The sequence below is a fragment of the Bombina bombina genome, chromosome 1 (genome assembly GCF_027579735.1).
Source record: "Bombina bombina isolate aBomBom1 chromosome 1, aBomBom1.pri, whole genome shotgun sequence".
NCBI lineage: Eukaryota > Metazoa > Chordata > Amphibia > Anura > Bombinatoridae > Bombina > Bombina bombina.
In genome coordinates, this window is record NC_069499.1 from 352,232,169 (window position 1) to 352,247,499 (window position 15,331).

Sequence of the window (15,331 nt, forward strand, 5' to 3'; positions counted from 1 at the left end):
TCACATACATTTGAAGGGGGGACCACCTTGGCCTCCATACATACAGAACATGTTCTATTTGAAGGTACAGACATGTTAGACAGGCTTACACAGGCTAATAATGAAAAAAAAAACGTTTTTAAACAAAACCATTACTGCCTCTTTAAATGTTAAACAGAGCACACTTTATTTCTGAATGTGTGAAAAACTATGAAGGAAACATCCGATCTTTACCAAAGTTTTACCCTAGTGTCTTAATGCTTTTAAAGTATTGCACCCCAATTTTCAAGTTTGTAACCCCTTAAATGAGGAAACCGGAGCTGTTTTATCAAATAGCAATTTTAACCCACTACAGTCCCAGCCACAGCGTTTGCTGCGACTTCACCTGTCCTTGGGGGTTATACGACACCAAAATAAGCCTTCCAGGAACGTTTTCAATGACCACCAGACCCTCTCACATGAAGCTGCATGCACTGCATCCAAAAGAAACTGCGCAATTATGGCGCGAAAATGAGGCTCTGCCTACTATAGTGAAAGGCCCTTCCTGACTGGGAAGGTGTCTAAACGACTGCCTGGCGCCTAAAAACATTCCCAAATACTAAAAGTTTTGAAAATCACTTCAAACCTCATAAAAAGATTAAATAAAGCAATCGATTTAGCCCACAAGAGTGTCAACAAGTATATAGCCCATAATAAGCCTTCATTCTGTTATGAGTCTAAGAAAATGGCTTACCGATCCCAAAGAGGGAAAATGACAGTCTTCTAGCATTACACAGTCTTGTTAGAAAATGGACTAGTCATACCTTGAGCAGAAAAGTCTGCAAACTGTTCCCCCCAACTGAAGTTCTCTGGGCTCAACAGTCCTGCGTGGGAACAGCAATTGATTTTAGTTACTGCTGCTAAAATCATACTCCTCTTTTAAACAGAACTCTTCATCCTTTTCTGTTTTAGAGTAAATTGTACAAACCGGCACTATTTTAAAATAACAAACTCTTGATAGAAGAATAAAAAACTACAACTAAACACCACATACTCTTCACCATCTCAGTGGAGATGCTACTTGTTCAGAGCGGCAAAGAGAATGACTGGGGGCGGAGCCTGAGGAGGGGCTATATGGGCAGCTTTTGCTGTGCTCTTTGCCATTTCCTGTTGGGGAAGAGAATATCCCACAAGTAATGGATGACGCCGTGGACCGGACACACCAATGTTGGAGAAATGCCGGCATCCTCCAAGTGGTTAAGACACTTATTTATTAATCACATAAAAGAACAAAGGTTACAACAGTCAAAGCATGCCTGAAATGTTTCGGCTTGGTAGCCTTAATCATAGACGTCTATGATTAAGGCTACCAAGCCGAAACATGTCAGGCGTGCTCTGACTGTTTTTGAACTGTGCTATTTTCTCCCTTACCTGACACCTCCTGTGAATTACACCATTTTGGATCGTGTTCCTATCTGCTATTGGCCCATTGAGGTCAGGTGTTAGTGATACACCTATCACAAACCCTTTCAAGCCATTGGTGTATGGAGCTTCCAGCAAAGAGCAGTTCCTACCTTATACTGCCAAACAGAGAGACCAGATTACAGAAAACCATCAGTTAAAGCTATCTAGCGAACCACAGAGGCATGTGGACAAAAATGATTTGCTGAAGCGTAATCAGATGATCGGTGTGGAGCTGGTCTTCCGGTTGGTAAGCTGAGTTAAACAAGTTTCGAGAGAAGTCTGTAAGTGCCAAGCACTGGGGAGTCCGAGAATCTAGCGATGTCTTTTGCATGTGGTTCATTAAGTCCGGTCTGTTTGCCGTAGTTACACTGCTAATATTTGATACAGTGCTCTGAATGCCATTTGTTAGCTGAGATGGGCTTCTGATCGAGCACACTCAAGAATTGAGTATGGTTGGGCTTGAGAGGAGATCACCTGTGCTTGTCCCTTTTTATTATAAGTCTCATAAGCCAATTGGATGATGCTTTTCAGCCAGAAAGAAAGAGAGGTAGCAGTAGCTTTTTGTCCTCTCCTCTTACCAAAGTAAACGACAAACAAAGATGAAGTTTGTCTGAAATCCTTTGTTGCATCTAAATAGAACTTTAAAGCACGGACCACATCTAAATTGTGTAACAAACGTTCCTTCTTTGAAACTGGATTCGGACACAGAGAAGGAACAACTATTTCCTGGTTAATATTCTTGTTAGAAACTACCTTTGGAAGAAAACCAGGTTTAGTACGCAAAACAACCTTATCTGAATGGAACACTAGATAAGGTGGATCACACTGCAAAGCAGATAATTCAGAAACTCTTCTAGCAGAAGAAATAGCAACCAAAAACAGAACTTTCCAAGATAGTAACTTGATATCTATGGAATGTAAAGGTTCAAACGGAACCCCTTGAAGAACTGAAAGAACTAAATTTAGACTCCAAGGAGGAGTCATGGGTCTGTAAACAGGCTTGATTCTGACCAAAGCCTGTACAAAAGCTTGTACATCTGGCACAGCTGCCAGTCGTTTGTGTAACAAAACAGATAAAGCAGAAATCTGTCCCTTTAGAGAACTCGCTGACAACCCTTTATCCAAACCCTCTTGGAGAAAGGAGAGAATCTTAGGAATTTTAATCTTACTCCAGGAGAATCCCTTGGATTCACACCAACAGATATATTTTTTCCATATTTTATGGTAAATCTTTCTAGTCACAGGTTTTCTGGCTTGAACCAGAGTATCTATCACTGAATTTGAAAACCCACGCTTGGATAAAATCAAGCGTTCAATTTCCAAGCAGTCAGCTGCAGAGAAACTAGATTTGGATGTTCGAATGGACCTTGTACTAGAAGATCCTGTCTCAAAGGTAGCTTCCATGGTGGAGCCGATGACATATTCACCAGGTCTGCATACCAAGTCCTGCATGGCCACGCAGGAGCTATCAGAATCACCGAGGCCTTCTCCTGTTTGATCCTGGCTACGAGCCTGGGGAGGAGAGGAAACGGTGGGAACACATAAGCTAGGTTGGACCCGTAGAAAGGAACCTTGAAGTTCTGACGAGACGCCATCAGATCCATGTCTGGAATGCCCCATAATTGGGTTAACTGGGCAAAGACCTCCGGGTGGAGTTCCCACTCCCCCGGATGGAAAGTCTGACGACTCAGATAATCCGCCTCCCAGTTGTCTACTCCTGGGATGTGAATTGCAGATAGATGGCAGGAGTGATCCTCCGCCCATTTGATGATCTTGGATACCTCTCTCATCGCCAAGGAACTCTTTGTTCCTCCCTGATGGTTGATGTAAGCTACAGTCGTCATATTGTCTGACTGGAATCTTATGAATCCGGCCTTCGCTAGTTGAGGCCAAGCCCGGAGAGCATTGAATATCGCTCTCAGTTCCAGGATGTTTATCGGAAGAAGAGACTCTTCCCGAGACCATAGACCCTGAGCTTTCAGGGAATCCCAGACCGCGCCCCAGCCTAATAGACTGGCGTCGGTCGTGACAATGACCCACTCTAGTCTGCGGAAACTCATTCCCTGAGACAGGTGATCCTGAGTCAACCACCAACGGAGTGAGTCTCTGGTTATCTGGTCTACTTGAATCTGTGGAGATAAGTCTGCATAGTCCCCATTCCATAGATTGAGCATGAACAGTTGTAATGGTCTTAGATGAATTCGAGCAAAAGGAACTATGTCCATTGCTGCAACCATCAATCCTACTACTTCCATGCACTGAGCTATGGAAGGCTGCAGAATAGAATGAAGAACTTGACAAGCATTTAGAAGCTTTGACTTTCTGACTTCTGTCAGGAAGATCTTCATCTCTAAAGAATCTATTATTGTTCCCAAAAAGGGAACTCTTGTTGACGGAGACAGGGAACTCTTTTCTACGCTCACCTTCCACCCGTGAGATCTGAGAAAGGCTAGAACAATGTCTGTATGAGCCTTTGCCTTGGAAATAGACGACGCTTGAATTAGAATGTCGTCTAGATAAGGTGCCACTGCAATGCCCCTCGGTCTTAGAACCGCCAGAAGGGACCCTAGCACCTTTGTGAAAATTCTGGGAGCAGTGGCTAAACGAACGGAAGAGCCACGAACTGGTAATGTTTGCCCAGAAAGGCGAACCTTAGGAACTGATGATGATCTTTGTGGATAGGAATATGTAGGTACGCATCCTTTAAATCCACGGTAGTCATATATTGACCTTCCTGAATTGTAGGTAAAATTGTTCGAATGGTTTCCATTTTGAATGATGGAACTCTGAGAAATTTGTTTAGAATTTTTAAATCCAGAATTGGTCTGAAAGTTCCCTCTTTTTTGGGAACTACAAACAGGTTTGAGTAAAACCCCTGACCTTGTTCCACTGTTGGAACTGGGTGTATCACTCCCATCTTTAACAGGTCTTCTACACAATGTAAGAATGCCTGTCTCTTTATTTGGTCTGAAGATAAGCGAGACATAGGGAACCTTCCCCTTGTAGGAAGTTCCTTGAATTCTAGAAGATAACCCTGAGAGACTATTTCTAGTGCCCAGGGATCCGGAACATCTCTTGCCCAAGCCTGAGCAAGGAGAGAGAGTCTGCCCCCTACTAGATCCGGTCCCGGATCGGGGGCTACCCCTTCATGCTGTCTTGGTAGCAGCAGCAGGCTTCTTGGCCTGTTTACCCTTGTTCTAGCCTTGCATTGGTTTCCAAGCTGGTTTAGCCTGGGAAGCGTTACCCTCTTGTCTGGAGGCTGCAGAGTTAGAAGCCGGTCCGTTCCTGAAATTACGAAAGGAAGGAAAATTGGACTTATTCTTAGCCTTGAAAGGCCTATCCTGTGGGAGGGCATGGCCCTTCCCCCCAGTGATGTCTGAAATAATTTCTTTCAATTCTGGCCCAAAAAGGGTCTTACCTTTGAAAGGGATATTAAGCAATTTTGTCTTGGAAGATACATCCGCCGACCAAGACTTTAGCCAGAGCGTTCTGCGCGCCACAATTGCAAACCCTGAATTTCTCGCCGCTAATCTCGCTAATTGCAAAGCGGCATCTAAAATAAAGGAATTAGCTAACTTAAGTGCGTGAATTCTGTCCATGACTTCCTCATATGGAGTCTCCTTATTGAGCGAATTTTCTAGTTCATCGCCGTAGTGACAGGAATAATGCACGAAATTGGTTGGAGGAGGTAACCTTGCTGAACAAAAATCTTTTTAAGCAAACCCTCCAATTTTTTGTCCATAGGATCTTTGAAAGCACAATTGTCCTCAATGGGAATAGTTGTGCGTTTGGCTAGCGTAGAAACTGCCCCCTCAACCTTAGGGACTGTTTGCGATGTGTCCTTCCTTGGGTCGACCATGGGGAACAATTTCTTAAATATAGAAGGTGGGACAAACGGTATGCCTGGTTTCTCCCACTCCTTATTCACTATGTCCGCCACCCTTTTAGGTATCGGAAAGGCATCAGGGTGCACCGGGACCTCTAAGAATTTGTCCATCTTGCACAATTTTTCTGGAATGACCAAAGAGTCACAATCATCCAGTGTAGTTAGCACCTCCTTAAGTAATGCGCGGAGATGCTCTAACTTAAATTTAAACGTCGCAACATCAGGTTCTGCCTGTTGAGAAATTCTTCCTGAATCAGAAAGTTCTCCCTCCGACAAACCCTCCCTCACTGCCACTTCTGACTGGTGTGAGGGTATGACAGATAAATTATCGTCAGCGCCTTCTTGCTCCACTGTATTTAAAACTGAGCAATCACGCTTTCTTTGAAATGCTGGCATTTTGGATAAAATATTAGCTATGGAATTATCCATTACTGCCGTTAATTGTTGCATAGTAACAAGCATTGGCGCGCTAGATGTACTAGGGGTCGCCTGCGCGGGCATAACTGGTATTGACACAGAAGGAGAGGATGAAGAACTATCTCCACTACCTTCATTTGAGGAATCATCTTGGGCAACCTTATTAAATGTGACACTACTGTCCTTACTTTGTCTGGACGCTATGGCACAATTATCACATACATTTGAAGGGGGGACCACCTAGGCCTCCATACATACAGAACATGTTCTATCTGAAGGTACAGACATGTTAGACAGGCTTACACAGGCTAATAATGCAAAAAAAACGTTTTTAAACAAAACCGTTACTGTCTCTTTAAATGTTAAACAGAGCACACTTTATTTCTGAATGTGTGAAAAACTATGAAGGAAATATCCAATCTTTACCAAATTTGCACCACAGTGTCTTAATGCTTTAAAAGTATTGCACCCCAATTTTCAAGCTTTTAACCCCTTAAATGAGGAAACCGGAGCCGTTTAATCAATTAGCAATTTTAACCCCACTACAGTCCCAGCCACAGCGTTTGCTGCGACTTCGCCTGTCCTTGGGGGTTATACGATACCAAATTAAGCCTTACAGGAACGTTTTCAATGATCACCAGACCCTTTCACATGCAGCTGCATGCACTGCATCCAAAAGAAACTGCGCAATTATGGCGCGAAAATGAGGCTCTGCCTACTATAGTGAAAGGCCCTTCCTGACTGGGAAGGTGTCTAAACGACTGCCTGGCGCCTAAAAACGTTCCCCAACACTAAAAAGTTTAGAAATCACTTCAAACCTCATAAAAAACTTAAATTAAGCAATCGATTTAGCCCACAAGAGTGTCAACCAGTGTATAGCCCATAATAAGCCTTCATTCTGTTAAGAGTGTAAGAAAATGGCTTACCTTTCCCCAAGAGGGAAAATGACAGTCTTCTAGCATTACACAGTCTTGTTAGAAAATGGACTAGTCATACCTTGAGCAGAAAAGTCTGCAAACTGTTCCCCCCAACTGAAGTTCTCTGGGCTCAACAGTCCTGCGTGGGAACAGCAATTGATTTTAGTTACTGCTGCTAAAATCATACTCCTCTTTTAAACAGAACTCTTCATCCCTTTCTGTTTTAGAGTAAATAGTACAAACCGGCACTATTTTAAAATAACAAACTCTTGATAGAAAAATAAAAAACTACAATTAAACACCACATACTCTTCACCATCTCCGTGGAGATGCTACTTGTTCAGAGCGGCAAAGAGAATGACTGGGGGGCGGAGCCCGAGGAGGGGCTATATGGGCAGCTTTTGCTGTGCTCTTTGCCATTTCCTGTTAGGGAAGAGAATATTCCCACAAGTAATGGATGACGCCGTGGACCGGACACACCAATGTTGGAGAAATATATTTTATTATATAGTGTTATTATAAGTGTAACTGTACTTTCTAATGTATTTTTGATGTGTTTTGTGATACATTTTTGTTTTGCGAAACAGTTAACCAGAGCTGTGAGGATGCTTTAATTTGCATTCACATTTACTTTCAGCTTTCACTTGCACATTACTGTTAGTGCGCCATTGTTAATCTGGCCCTAAATACAGGTGAAGTTTTCTCAAAATTCACAATACAGTTATTTTAATTAACATAAAAGTAATATATACTAAAATATAGACAAAGGCAAGTTAAATTGTAATTGATGCAAACTGAGCCTTTATATCAGCCCCAGGTGTTCTCCAGTTACCTTCTTTCTCCCATGTGAAATTTTGTATCCTGGCCCATACAAAGTAATTAAACTCTCTGGGAAATGCAAAGTGTAATGTAATTTGTAAAATATACACATAAATATACAAAGTATGAGACTAATTTGTTAAAGTTACACAGAAGCTGTGAAGGCATCATTAGAATTTGAAAATCACAATCCTAAATACACTGCTACAAAATAAAATACAAAATAGAAAGTGCAAAGTTTAAAAAAAAAAAGTAAAAAAAGTTAATCGGAAGTGTAAAGTTATAAAATACCACAAAGTATAAATACAGTAGAACTATCATGTCATGCAATGCTATACTTAGAAATGCAAGGAACGCCCCTTGGAAAAGTATAGCAAAATCTGCCTTTTGAAAATTTCAGTAGGGATCTCGCAGTGCTGTAGGATTTTTTTAGAATATCTCACCTGAGCAGAGAGTTTTTGAATATCAGACCCTTAGCCTACTTATCTTGTTGTTCATTTTTTTGTGCATATTGCTTCCAAGTGACCGTTTTGTGCAGTTTTATTGCTTATATTGTTACCCGCAGCCTGTCTGATCAGATTTTAATGTATTTTACCTTAATGCCCAGACATTTATGCCTCTGATTTAGCTTGCTTTAAATCACGCCATCTTTAAAGCAAAGCTTGAGATTGTAGTGTTGGCCTACTAAAACATATAGATACTCTCACAGTATCCCTTACAGATAATTTTATGTTTGCACAGAAGTAGGCAATAATGCTCAAGAGAATATGGTGCTTTTTATCTTGTATTGGCACTGACTTCCACTGATAAGTTTTTGGATTTTGGATATGCCATTGTCAGTCTGTAGTTTGGTATGGTATACATTATTTTTTTCATAGTGCCTATAGGGTCATCTATCTTTAATCTGCAATATACTTTGAGCTTAATGTTAAAAGTAATAATAAACTTGTCTAAAGTGCAGGCCAGATATTGGCTGGCGAGATAGAGGATTTCTATAGCGAAGGTGCACATGTGCATTTGGCACAACATTCCCCTTTGTCATTCAAAAAACAAACAAACAAACAATCTGCTAAATTATAGTGAGCCTGTTTAATTCTTTTGACAGTGGGAAACAATGCACAGAATAGTTGAAGCACTCATATAAAATGGTGTCTTTGATAAACAGCATTATACTAAAAAGTTAATAAGATTATGCTCATTTTAGTCTAATGGGGCATTAGATCCTCTTCCAAATGATCTTCCCCTGTAAATTGTTATAATTTAGCATATTACTTCACATTTGTGTGACCATAAAAAGTAATATCAGTTGGGCATGTGCACCTTTGATACAGAACCTTTCTCTCTTTAGTGGAGGGGGATACATTTTCTTATTGGCTGTACCACCCAACTTGCCTATGAAAAGAAAACACAAAGTAAAATGATGCTGCCGCTCCTGCATTCTCCTCTGGCAGTGATAGCTGGTTCCTGTTTGCTTACACAGCTACAGAACATCTCCTGCAAACCAACTATGTAACCCTCAGTTGTCCTTACAAAGTGTAATATTTTTTAACTTACTGTTTTTTTTACTATCAGTTTAAGATTTGCTATTTATGTCTAGTTAAAAGGGACACGAACCCCAACGTTTTCTTGATTCAGATAGGGCAGTGTTTCTCAACCACGGTCCTCAAGTACCCCCAAAAGGCCATATTTTCATTATAGCTAAACAAGAGCACAGGTGAAATAATCAGCTGATCAGTAACCACGGTTACTAACCTGCTCTCACCCATTAACTGATTATTTCACCTGTGCTCTAGTTCAGCTATAATGAAAATCTGGCCTGTTGGGGGTACTTGAGGACCGTGGTTGAGAAACACTGAGATAGAGCATACCATTTTAAATAACTTTCCAATTTATTTATATTATCTAATTTTCTTCATTCTCTGGGTAGCCTTTGTTGAAGAGGCAGCAATGCACTACTGGGAGCTAGCTGAACACATCTGGTGAGTCAATAACATGAGGCATATATTTGCAACCACCAATCAGCAGCTCCTAAGCCTACCTAGGTATCCTTTTTAGCAAAAGATACCAAGAGAACAAAACGATAATATAAGTAAATTAAAAAGTTGTTTAAAATAACATTTTCTAGCTGAATCATGAAAGAAAGAAAATTGGGTTTCATGTCCGTTTAACCTATTTCCTTTTATGGAATATGCTTAATCACATAAATTGTTCCCCAGTTAATTTCATATATTCTTTATATAATTAGTATATTGGCCTCAAGAGGTCTTCGTTGTATTTGTATTGCTATCCTTCTGTATCCTCGTTCACAATCTAAATGTCTTGAGGTTTATTTTAAAAGTGATCTTTGTATATTGTGTGCAGAAGGAAAGTAAACGTATTAGTTCCTGTAATTTCTATTATTAGGTATTAAGGTGTATTGTACCTACTTTTTTCTGTTTATAATTAAAATATAAAACTTAAGCAAATCTTATAATGTTTTACATGGGGACACCTAACACATCAAACCAAGGAATGTTACAAAATGTAAGATGCATTTATTGTTTGTTTGCCATGGTTAAAATATCCTCATGCCTCCAAAGCCAACATCAAGGCGTCAAATAACTTATGCCCATTGTCTCTAAGTTACAATGTCGCCATGTGATATCTGGAGACCAAATTTGGCAGAAGAAAAGGCAACTTCCTATAGGATGTAATGACAGACTTCCTTATTTGGTGCTATTGACCCTTTAATTCTTTCACAATACATGTGTGCCGTGAAAGACTGGGCTAGCTCTGCAGCAATGTTACAGTGAACAAGATTATAGCCAAGCATGACTATAGTCATTTCAAAGCTGGTACATGGTTAATTTACAGGAGAATACTATTGTAAAATAAAGCAAAGCATTGGAGGGAGTGGTGCTTTTGGTGCGTCTATATGCTTCAGGTAAGTTTTCTTAGCCTTATAGTTTTCTTATATGATTGACCTAATGTATCCCTCTTTTCTATAAATACCTAAATATTTCTCTAATAATATAGTAGTTTTTTCCCAGTCAAACAAAAGATGGAATTTGTTTTGCCCTGCTTTCAAACAGAATTGCTACTCTTATGTAATGTTATGTTAAAAGGCAGTACACCCCACTTGCTTAATGCATAAATGGACATAATGGTCAAGACTGAAATGTCCATGAGCGGATTTTGGTTTTGAATAGAAGTGTTAGCAATGTATTTCCTTTAGCAAAAATTCTTCTAGAAAAAGCTTTGAGCGGGACATGTACAAATACTGGGCATCAGCTTTTAAGCAACACGACTACTCAGAGAGTCAGTGGTGGGTTTATAAAAAACTTGCTGGCATGGAGACAAGTCCCACAAAATCTTAGTTTTTGCTAGCATTATATTGTAATATAGGTGTATCTCCTTTACATCCAGTAACCTGAAGCTAAAATGTACCTTTTAAAATTCTTTGAGGGACCCCACAGTACTCTCTGACTTCTCTCTAGAGTACAGAACTTTAGATCATTGTACTCTATGGGGCCGATTTATTATTGCGTCAATCTCAACGTATTTGCTGAAGTCAATACGATCGCCAGACATCGCTGCCACAAATCTACATACAACGGACTTATTTATTAAAAAGTCTGTCAAAAACACGCGCTTCAAGTACGGCGCGATGAGCATCGGACTGTTGATAAATAAGAGTCATCAATGTTGTGGATATTCTGTTTTTTCCAACTTTATTTATATTATTTCATTACTGTCCATGAACAAGCACATTTCTCTAAAGCTAATCTTTTATTTTTCATCTGTTAATGTCCAAGAAATAGCTAGATTTATACCTGAACAAACAATAATATCGCATAGAAAGTTATTTTTTTTATTTATTTGTTATACAAAAAATCTGATATATGATATTTTCACATAAATTAATGTCTATTTGTATTTCTAGGAATCATGATATGCCTATCTAGAATTTGTACATATATCTTTGCACATATATGTGTGTGTGTGTTATGTCAGAAATCTTTTACAAACATATTTACATGTCCCTAAATTCCTTTTAGTGTTCTAAACAATGTTGTTGTTCATATCTCTGTGTTTATACCACTATATGTATATAGTGTAAATATATAATTATTCTGAACAAGAATAATTGTGAATATAACATGTAATCAGGGTATCTATTTATTTGCAATCAATGGATATTTTAAGAGCTGGGCCAGTTTTCTCTTTGCACCTGTGTAATCCTTCCTGATTGCAGTCTAGTTTGAAACACCACCCCTACACAGGTGTTAAAAAATGGGCTGGCATTTAAGATGACATTTCTTAATGAAAATCAAATTCAAGAGAAGGAAGAAAAACACTGAAAATAGCATGACAGTAAAGAGGTGATTTTAATTTCTGCTTTATCTGATTCATGGCAGTTTAATGTTAGGAAGACTATCCCTTTGAACTATTAGCTTAAAGGGACGTAAAACCCAATTTTTTTTCTTTCATGATTTAGATAGAACATAAAATTTTAAACAACTTTCTAATTTACATTACTATGTTACTATGCTACTTCTATTATCATATTTTCTTTCACCTAGATTTAGAGTTTTGCGGCCAAAGGGGTGCGTTAGCTAGGCGTCTTTTTTTTCTAGCGCTGCTTCTTAACAATGCTGGTAATTAGAGTTCTCTGAAGGGCTGCGTTAGGCTCCAAAAAGAGAGCGTAAATGCATATTTACCGCCACTTCAACTCTCAATACCGGCGTTGCTTACGGTAGCGGCTAGCTGGAAAAACGTGCTTGTGCACGATTCCCCCATAAGAAACAATGGGGCAGTTTGGGCTGAAAAAACCCTAACACCTGCAAAAAAGCAGCGTTAAGCTCCTAATGCAGCCCCATTGTTTCCTATGGGGAAACACTTTCTAAGTCTGCACCTAACACCCTAACATGAACCCCGAGTCTAAACACCCCTAACCTTACACTTATTAACCCCTAATCTGCCACCCCCGACATCGCTGACACCTACATTACACAATTAACCCCTAATCTGCCGCTCCGGACACCGCCGCAACCTACATTATACCTATGTACCCCTAATCTGCTGCCCCTAACATCGCCGACACCTATATTATATTTATTAACCCCTAATCTGCCCCCCCCCCAACGTCGCCGCTACCTTACCTACACTTATTAACCCCTAATCTGCCGACCGGACCTCGCAGCTACTCTAATAAATGTATTAACCCCTAAAGCTAAGTCTAACCCTAACACCCCCCTAAATTAAATATAATTTTAATCTAACAAAATAAATTAAATCTTATTAACTAAAGTATTTCTATTTAAAACTAAATACCTGTAAAATAAACCCTAATATAGCTACAATATAACGAATAATTATATTGTAGCTATTTTAGGATTTATATTTATTTTACAGGCAACTTTGTATTTATTTTAACTAGGTACAATAGCTATTAAATAGTTACTCAGCTCTTTTGCCTGTAAAAAAAAACACAATACCACCCCCCAACATTACAACCCACCACCCACATACCCCTACTCTAACCCAAACCCCCCTTAAATAAACCTAACACTACCCCCCTGAAGATCTCCCTACCTTGAGTCGTCTTCACCCAACCGGGCCCAAGTCTTCATCAGTTGGGGCAGAAGAGGACATCCAGACCAGCAGAAGTCTTCATCCTATCCGGGCAGAAGAGGACATCCGGACCGGCAGACATCTTCATCCAAGCGGCATCTTCTATCTTCATCCATCCAACGAGGAGCGGCTCCATCTTCAAGACCTCCGGCGCGGAACATCCTTCTTCACCGACGACTAGACGACAAATGACGGTTCCTTTAAATTATGTCATCCAAGATGGCATCACTCGAATTCCGATTGGCTGATAGGATTCTATCAGCCAATCGGAATTAAGGTAGGAAACATCTGATTGGCTGATTGAATCAGCCAATCGGATTGAACTTGAATCTGATTGGCTGATTCAATCAGCCAATCAGATTTTTCCTACCTTAATTCCGATTGGCTGATAGAATCCTATCAGCCAATCGGAATTCGAGGGACGCCATCTTGGATGAAGATGTCTGCTGGTCCGGATGTCCTCTTCTGCCCGGATAGGATGAAGACTTCTGCCGGTCTGGATGTCCTCTTCTGCCCCATCGGATGAAGACTTCGGCCCGGTTGGGTGAAGACGACTCAAGGTAGGGAGATCTTCAGGGGGTAGTGTTAGTTTTATTTAAGGGGGTTTGGGTTAGAGTAGGGGTATGTGGGTGGTGGGTTGTAATGTTGGGGGTGGTATTGTGTGTTTTTTTACAGGCAAAAGAGCTGATTACTTTGGGGCATGCCCCGCAAAAAGCCCTTTTAAGGGCTGGTAAAAGAGCTGGTTACTTTTTAGGGTAGGGACCTTTATTATTTTTGGGGGCTTTTTTATTTTATTAGGGGGCTTAGAGTAGGTGTAATTAGCCTAATATTCTTGTAATCTTTTTTTAGTTTTTGTAATTTACTGTTTTTTTTTTGTAGTTTAGTTTATTTAATTGTATGTAATTGTAGGTAATTTATTTAATTAATTTATTGATAGTGTAGTGTTAGGTTTAATTGTAACTTATGTTAGGATTTATTTTACAGGTAACTTTGTAATTATTTTAACTAGGTAGCTATTAAATAGTAAATAACTATTAAATTATTTGTTATATTGTAGCTATATTAGGGTTTATTTTACAGGTAAGTATTTAGTTTTAAATAGGAATACTTTAGTTAATAAGATTTAATTTACTTCGTTAGATTAAAATTATATTTAACTTAGGGGGTGTTAGGGTTAAGGTTAGACTTAGCTTTAGGGGTTAATACATTTATTAGAGTAGCGGCGAGGTCCGGTCGGCAGATTAGGGATGGTGAGCGTTAGACCTTTACCTACACGACTCTAAATACCAGCGGGCGGCCAAAAGCAGCGTTAGGACCCCTTAACGCTGCTTTTGACGGCTACCGCAGAACTCTAAATCTAGGCGTTTGTTTTCTTGTTATCCTTATTTGAAAAGCAGAAATGTAAGCTCAAGAGTGTGCATGTGTCTGCAGCACTGTAAGGTAGCAGTTTTGCATCAATGTTATACATTAGCAGTAGCACTAGATGGCAGCACTGTTTCCTGTCCTGTAGTGCTTCAGGCATGTTCACGCTACCTACCTAGGTATCTCTTTAACAAAGAATAACATGAGAATGAAACATTTTTGATAGTAGAAGTAAATTGGAAACGTTTTAAAATTTGTATTCTCTTTCTGAATATTGAAATAAAATTTTGGGGTTTAATGTCCCTTTAAGATTATATTGAATCAAATATCATTTGATTATTAAGATCAGTGTCAGAAATATTACACTGTGTGGCCTAATCCTAGGCAAATCAGTAAGAGACTGAAAAAGAGTACAAATATAGTGAGGGATATCTGTGGTTTATATCAGTTAATTACCGCAATATATAGGTGTCTGTAGTCTGCTGGTCTACACAGAATTTCTTTGTAGGTGTCTGTAGTCTGCTGGTCTACACAGAGGGCCTTTGATACAGCCACCACAGCGAAACGCGTCAGTGGCATTCCTGCACCCCCTCTCCCTTTTTTTAAAAAGCTATGCCTATCTTTATATACTTCATACATATAGTATTACAAGGTATTTGATATTTTTTATGAGGATTTTTACATTTCTACTTGACTGTTATCTCCAAGACTTGGCTTCCTATTATGAGCCCTTATATCCATGCTATCCACAGCGTTAACTAACTGGTATAGGTCTCTGGTATCCCCAGAGAGGAAATCGGTAATTTCTATATATAATGGCCTGGTGTTTCTTATACGAGCCCTTACATTCATGGTATTTACAGTGGTAACTAACTGGTATAGGTCTCTGGTAGTG

At 39.6% G+C, this 15,331-nt stretch overlaps 1 protein-coding gene across 2 annotated transcripts in view; it reads left to right on the top strand.

Moving 5' to 3' along the window:
• Positions 1 to 15,331, top strand: part of DNPEP (aspartyl aminopeptidase) — a 351,605-nt gene that overhangs the window by 208,549 nt on the left and 127,725 nt on the right. The window contains exon 1 of one of the 2 annotated variants that reach the window (XM_053698174.1): positions 10,244 to 10,384. The exons of the other annotated variant lie outside the window; for it this stretch is intronic. Within the exon in view, the coding sequence (XP_053554149.1) occupies positions 10,376 to 10,384 (9 nt within the window). The 5' untranslated portion in view covers positions 10,244 to 10,375. Of the gene's footprint in view, positions 1 to 10,243; positions 10,385 to 15,331 lie in introns of those variants that run through there. 2 annotated transcript variants of the gene reach the window in all.